At 38.7% G+C, this 7053-nt stretch overlaps 1 protein-coding gene across 5 annotated transcripts in view; it reads left to right on the top strand.

Annotated features, from left to right (window-relative positions):
• The first annotated feature begins 744 nt into the window (after positions 1-744).
• Hltf (helicase like transcription factor) overlaps positions 745-7053 on the top strand; it is a 95768-nt gene continuing 89459 nt past the window's right edge. For 4 of the 5 annotated variants that reach the window (XM_006993816.4, XM_042278988.2, XM_042278989.2 and 1 more), the window contains exons 1-4: positions 755-940; positions 2142-2349; positions 5503-5669; positions 6867-7000. In XM_006993816.4, the coding sequence (XP_006993878.1) occupies positions 921-940; positions 2142-2349; positions 5503-5669; positions 6867-7000 (529 nt within the window). In that variant the 5' untranslated portion in view covers positions 755-920. Of the gene's footprint in view, positions 941-2141; positions 2350-5502; positions 5670-6866; positions 7001-7053 lie in introns of all 5 variants that reach the window. The other variant, XM_006993817.4, reaches the window with a different exon arrangement.

The raw sequence follows: 7053 nt of genomic DNA, 5'->3' as shown, positions 1-7053 counted from the left end.
TTGTTGTCTTTCAAGGTGCAGGAATCACCTCTACCTTGGCTGTTACCGATGCACACACAACTTCAAGGCCTGAATTTCCCTTTATATTATAAAGTTTCCTTATAGTGCCTCCTTCAATTTCCTGGGGAAAACCACAGCTGCCACTTCACCTTTAACCAATGCTACACCAGCCTGACACTTTCAGCAACAGAGTTGTAAGGTTGTCCTATTTTATGGCTTTCTTCTACTAAGAAATGAAAATTTCTTTAAACACAATAAAATAAGGTGGGAGAGGGAAATTATGTTCTCATTCAGATTTCCAGAACTTAGGGTCTTGCATACACTGAGATTACTAAGAACAAATATAGTCACAGAGTAGCAGAGGAAATCAGGCAGGCATTGCACCCAGAGCTCCCTCTAGGGGAGGCCTGTAAGGCATTACATCAGATGAGGTGGGCTAGGGAGGGTCAGACCTAAGCGGACATCCTTATGGTTTTTGGGGCACTGGAAGAAGTCTTCTCCCCACGTCCGGCATGGACCCTTAAGCCACGTGGCTCACTTAAGAGGCTTCGAAGTTTTTCCGCGCAACCGCCCTCGGGTCGCGAAAGAACCCGGATGGAACCTCCGCGCCATCCCACTGCCTTTGAATCACAGCCTGGGGAGGAGCTCCCCGCCCTCCCATACTCTGATTGGTTGATAGCCACAGTTTCTTCGTTTCGATTGGGCAATTGCAGTGCCGATCATTTAATGTCACTGGCCTCTGCTGCTGGAAGTTGTGGGCGTCGACTTCTAAATAAAACCGCGGCGGCGTTACTCTCGGGGGTTGCGGCCTCACGGTTTGGTTCCTGGTGCCTGGGTCGCAAGGCCTTGAGGAGCTTTTCCAGGTGTCCTGAGAAGGTCCGGGGCGCCCAGGGCATTCCGAGGTTACCCCGCCCGGCGCCATGTCCTGGATGTTCAAGAGGTGAAAGGGCTGAGGGGGTGGGGCGCGAGGCCGATGGCCCTGCGCTGTCCTCAATGAGCATGCGCTCCCTAGGTGCAGCTTGTATTCCTTCTGCGGGTCGCTTGTGAGTGTGGCTCGCGGAGACACCAATGCATTGTCTCGGCTGACCCGAGGGTCCGCTGCCAGCGCCTCGGAAAATCTCCTTCACCGATTGTGGGGGTCCGAAGTTCCACCTGAAGTGCCTTATTCATCAAAACACCCATTAGCTACCCACTGAGCTCCAGACATGGTTATTCCATGGAACTCTAGAATTGTTATTGTATCAGCTCTGAGACAGCCCGACTCCGGGTATCTGACAGTAATGTGCACAAGCGTGCTAACGTGTATCTGCAGAGGAGCTAAAGAATAGCCCCATGTGCTTTTAGGAGAATGACAACTTCTAGAAGGCTTCCAGCAAACATCACTTTTAATCATCTACAGTGGTTTGTTTTCATGCCCATTTGTGCAATAATTATCCTTAAGATTGAAGTTAACTTTAAAATAACAGGGATGTATAGGTAAGGGACCTTCAGGTCAGCTTTCTATGATGCCATAGTTTTGATACCTGAATTAAAATGTGTTCTGTTCTGAAGAGGTTAAAGCAGAGGATGCTGGATGAATTTATGTCAAAAGTTAAAAATACGTTTATAGCCAGACTGTGGGGCAAACGCCTTTAATCCCAGTACTCAGGAGTCAGAGGCAGGCAAATCTCTGATTTCAAGGCCAGCCTGTTCTACAGAGTGAGTTTCTTGGTAAGCCGGGGCTACACAGAGAAACCCTGTCTCAAAAAAACAAAAAACAAAACAAAAAGAAAATAACATATACAATGGTAATTTTGTTTTTATAAATCCATCTTTTCTTCATTAGTTGGTATTGAAAATGTTGACATGTCATCTTGCTTCAGATGTCATAGAGATTTTAATGTAAATATATAGCTTTACCCGGAAAGAATTTCCAGTATTTAACAGGTCAGATTATCCTGGTAACTTTCCCCACTCAGTTCTTGCTTTAGGCAGGGTAATTGTTAAGTAATATTTGCCACATAGCATTTTGCTTGTTGAAATAAAATGTAAGGAAGTGATTGGCCTGAAAATAGTCTTTGACTGTGTTTTTTGAGAAATGCTTGGTTAAGTTCTGTGGTTTTAGTGTGCTTTTTTTTTTTTTTTTTTTTTTTTTTAAATAGGGATCCTGTTTGGAAGTATTTGCAGCCTGTCCAGAATGGAGACCATGGAAATTTTCCAAGACTTTCATACCCAACTTTCTTTCCACGTTTTGAATTCCAAGACGTTATCCCTCCAGATGACTTCCCAACTGGTGATGAAGAGCTAGATTCCATTTTATTTGGAACTTTGAGAGGTCAAGTTGTTGGACTACGCTATTACACAGGAGTAGTGAGTATAAGAGTAGATACTAAATAAAGTTGTGGTATGCTTATAGTTTTAAAAGAGTAAATTATATTAAAATGAGACCCAGACAGTCTGAGAGACTTTCCTGTGGATGACAAACTTGGAAAAACTAACCTACCGTAGCCAGGCAGAATAGGGCAGTAAACCCAACAGTGTCCACAGTTTGGGCAGGACCATGGCATCAGGCAAGGCATGGAACAGTTCTTTGTCCAGGTGGAGTCATCTGTGCCCCAGTTTCTTCTTGGAGACCTTGGGGTCACCAGTAGTAGCTGCAATTCTTTTCTGTTACAGGAAGCTTTTTCATTAAACACTTTAAATGCCATATTCAGCAGATCTCTGAGAGGTCTTGAGGGCCATATTCTATTAAATGATTTTAAACAAACTTTACTTGTTTTTAGTTAACTTGCTTCAGGCTTAACCTTAACACCATATACAGAAAGCTAAAGGTTGTCCTTGTGAATGAATTATGTTTGCACTTAGCATAACTACAAACATAGTTCTAAGCATATTAATGAAGTTGACTTCCATGCCTTAATTAACTCTAACAGTTTACAAGTTAGTAACTTTTATAAGATAAGGATTTTACAATTTTGTCTTTGTTAAGTTTGAGGCTGCTCACAGACCAACCCCTCCTGGCTTTCCTCTCTTGACTTGAACCATGCTTACAGTATATAAAGCACTTTTGCTCACACTGTCGTTTGATTCTTGTAATTACTGAGGTACTCTTCCTCAATTGAAGATAGAGATCTAGATGGTTAAATGATTTGCCCCAATGTAGAAAATATATGCTGAATTTAGGAAGTCATCAATTTTTTACTAGATAAGTTAATCATTTACTTTTGGGTTCTTTCCTTTATTTTTATAGTAAGAATAGCTTCTGATTTTTCTTTGTATGTATCACTGTTCTCTGAATTGAATGAATGAATGAATGTATGCGTGTGTGTGTGTGTGTGTGTGTGTGTGTGTGTGAGAGAGAGAGAGAGAGAGAGAGAGAGAGAGAGAGAGAAAGAAAAGGGGACAGATTGAGAATATATATAGTTTTTTCTGGACAGTAATCTTCATTACAGTCATCTTTGTTATTTGGATAATACTTCTAATATTTATCTAATTTATCATAAGAAAATTTCAAACATAGAATAAGATTCAGAGGTTAGCAAATATGTTCTATATTTGCTTTATTTTTTCTTTGATCTTTTGTAAAAACAAAACTAAATGTATCATTTTATATTAGTATAGTCCAGTATATATATTTTTCTTTAAAATGCAGTTTGGGGGCTGAAGAGATGACTCAGCAGTTACAAGTGCTTGGCTGCTCTTGCAGAGAACTGGAGTTCTGTTCTCAGCATTCATGGCCAGCAACTCACAACTCCCTTTAAGTACAGTTCCATAAGTCCAATGCCCTTTCCTGGCATACATGGGTACTCACACATTTACACACACACACACACACACACACACACACACACACACACACACACACACCCCTGCATTGTCCCTTTCTAGTTTCCTGGACTGTACAGGTACTCCAAATAAAACATACAAATCTAAAGACTTGACACTAAGATCCACATATGATTGAGAACATGCAATGTTCTTTGGGTCTGGGTTACTTCACCCAGTGTAATGTTTTCCAGCTCCATCTCTTGACCTGCAAATTTCATTTTTCTTTATAACTCAATAAAACCCCATTTTATATAGGTATCACATTTTCACTCTTTATCAGTAATGAAAGCTATTGGGGTCCAGCCCCTTGATAGCCTTCACCCAGAATTCCAGAAGAGATGCTACCAGCAGTGGATTAATCTGAGCGGTTCACTAATAAATCTATGCACACGAAACTCTTTAGTCCATACACTTTATACTTCTGAGTCAGTTCTCTCTCTACACTGCTCCTTTTCTGCTCTTATACTTAGCTCCTTTCTTGCCTGATCTCTCTACATCTTTCTGCTGTTCCCTCTAAGTGGTATCTTAATTCTTTCATCTTAGTTCTGCCCCATCTTGGTCTTTCTCGTCTTGTTCTTACCCATCTAGTTCTTCCTCATCAGGCTCTTCCTCATCTACCATTTTTTCTTTCTGATTCTTCATCTAGTTCTCCAATCTAGTCCTCCCCAAGTCTCTGAGGTTTATAGTTATATATCCATGCAATAGCAATGCTCTGGCTAAGGCAAGGTCACCAGGACACACAGGCAGTGTCTCTGTAAGGGTGTTTACTAAGGTAAATTCAGGAGACTCAATTGTTGGTCTGGAATGCTTTATCCTGTCTGCCTTTTGGCTTTGGATGCTAGAGAAGTATATCAGATAAAATATACTGTTAGGAGTTCTTGGGGAAGGTATGAGAGTGCACAAGAAATTCATATCAGGAAACAGCTGGTACATTAAAAGCTGAGTAACAACAAATATTCCTTGAGATTTGGGTTCTTCTGGAAGAATTCCCTGATTCTTCCAGGTATAACTTTACCATAGTCAGATGAATTCCTGCTACATTCCTGTGGCTTGTAGCATATAAGTTAATGGACATATAGGCTATTTCTATGTCCTAGCAGTAATGAATAGGGTAAATATGAACATGGATGAGCATATGTCTCTGACCCAGTCGTGTACCATTTTGGGGCACATATATCTAAAGATTAGCTATTTTGAAAAATGTAGGTGGTATGAATCTTCAAGATAGACTTAACTATACCTTTCATATCTTAAAGACTTACTGGCTTCTTAATGATTGTAAATTAGAAAACTAGAGTAGAAGAATCATTGTAAAATATATTCCTTAATATTTCTAGTTTGAGCTGAACCTTGTGGCTCAGTTGATAGATTGCTTTGTAGTCTTTTCTAAGTCTTGGGTTCAATTCCCAACAGAATATAAACTGGGAGTGGTAGCACATATTTGTAATCTCAGCACTCGGGAGATAGAGGCAGAAGTATCAAAGTTCAATACCATCTTCAGTTCAAGACCATCTTTGGCTATATAGCAAATCTGAGCCAGCCTTGGATACATGAGACCCTGTCTGAAGCAAGCAAACAAAAAACAAAGAAAAACTAACAATAATGCATCATTAGAAATTCTAGAAACAGTTCAAAGAAGTCAAGTTATTACTGTTCATATTTATATTATTACTATCTGTTCCTTGTTTTTACTAGGTAAATAATAATGAAATGGTTTCTTTACAACGAGAGCCTAATAATCCCTATGATAAGAATGCAATTAAAGTAAATAATGTGAATGGAAATCAGGTTGGCCATTTAAAGAGAGATCTTGCAGCTGCCTTGGCCTATATCATGGACAACAAATTGGCACAAGTGGAAGGGTATGTGCTTTTAGAGTTAGTTTTAATAATTGTGATTTTTAGTTATCTTTGAATATGTAAGCATTTCCTGAGTCTCTGGAAATGTCATGGCACCATACCTCACTCCTTTCAGATGTGTTCATTTTCTTCTTTGCCTTTCCTATCTAGCCATCAAACAGCTTTACTTTTATTTCCTTATTACATTATTACCATGGAGAAAAAAATGGGTTTAGGTATTAGAGTACAGTATGTTCTTATCCTGTCTCTTACAGTTGTACATAGCTTAAACTCATGGTGATCTTCTGTCTCAGACTCCTGAGTACTGGCATGACAGGCATGTGTTACCAGAGGGACTTCATGATAATGGGGTGTTTATCTTTTCTGCTTTTGTTTTGAGACAGGGTTTTGCTAGTACAACCTGGCCTTGCACTCCCAACCCTGCCATAGCCTCCTGTGTACTAGAATTAGAAATGTGCACCACCATGCTTAACTCACTTGCACAGTTTAGAGTTTTCTTTATTTCTTACTGGAAATGAAATCTAGATATCCTATATTTTCTATATAATAATTTTCTTTCTGAATATAAAACTTACTAAGAATTTTCTTTTGATAAATGATACGTCTGACACATTGTTTCCATTGACTGGGACTTAGGAAGTGGCTGCCCTTTAGCTAGGGCATATGCTCTGCCAGTTTTTTCACCATTTTGTTTTCCATTATTGTTAGTGTTTCATTTTTCATTCTGTCTACTTATTCTCTGTTAGAGTTTGTGTTTGTTATCTTAGTGTAAATATTTTGGATAGTTATACCCCAATCATAATGCTTAGAATATTCATCCCAGCTGATTTGGAAGATAAAATAAGTGGTTAGCATTGTCTTTGCTTTTTCCTTTATAATATTTTTCTGTTGAGAATAAATTTTTAGTGAACATTGAATGCTAAAACTGTCCTCTCAAATAGATGCATTATTTTGTTTATTTTCCAATCTTGGATGTAAGCTATCTTTTGTAAACTACTTTATCCTGTCATCCCAAATTCTTTTGACATCCTGTTGTAAAAATTACTTCTTCCTCTGATGATATTCTTTTTCAAGTTTTCAAATTTGCTTAAATAATCCCTTCTTGTTTTACATTTTTGTGTTTGAGTAATATGTTTAATATATTCAGAATTAGTATAAAAATAACTTTCAATTTCTCATTTTCTCCCCTTACTATAATAGGGTAGTTCCTTTTGGTGCAAATAATGCTTTTACCATGCCACTTCATATGACTTTTTGGGGAAAAGAAGAAAATAGAAAAGTGGTTTTAGATCAGTTGAAGAAACATGGATTTAAATTGAGTCCAACACCAAAAAGTAAGTTTGATCTTGTAAAATGCAGGGATTGTAAAGTAATTAGTCTCATTGAA

The sequence above is a fragment of the Peromyscus maniculatus genome, chromosome 6, assembly GCF_049852395.1.
Source record: "Peromyscus maniculatus bairdii isolate BWxNUB_F1_BW_parent chromosome 6, HU_Pman_BW_mat_3.1, whole genome shotgun sequence".
Taxonomy (NCBI): Eukaryota; Metazoa; Chordata; class Mammalia; order Rodentia; family Cricetidae; genus Peromyscus; species Peromyscus maniculatus.
The sequence above is the reverse complement of the archived record's forward strand: the minus strand, read 5'-3'. Positions and strand labels throughout refer to the sequence as shown.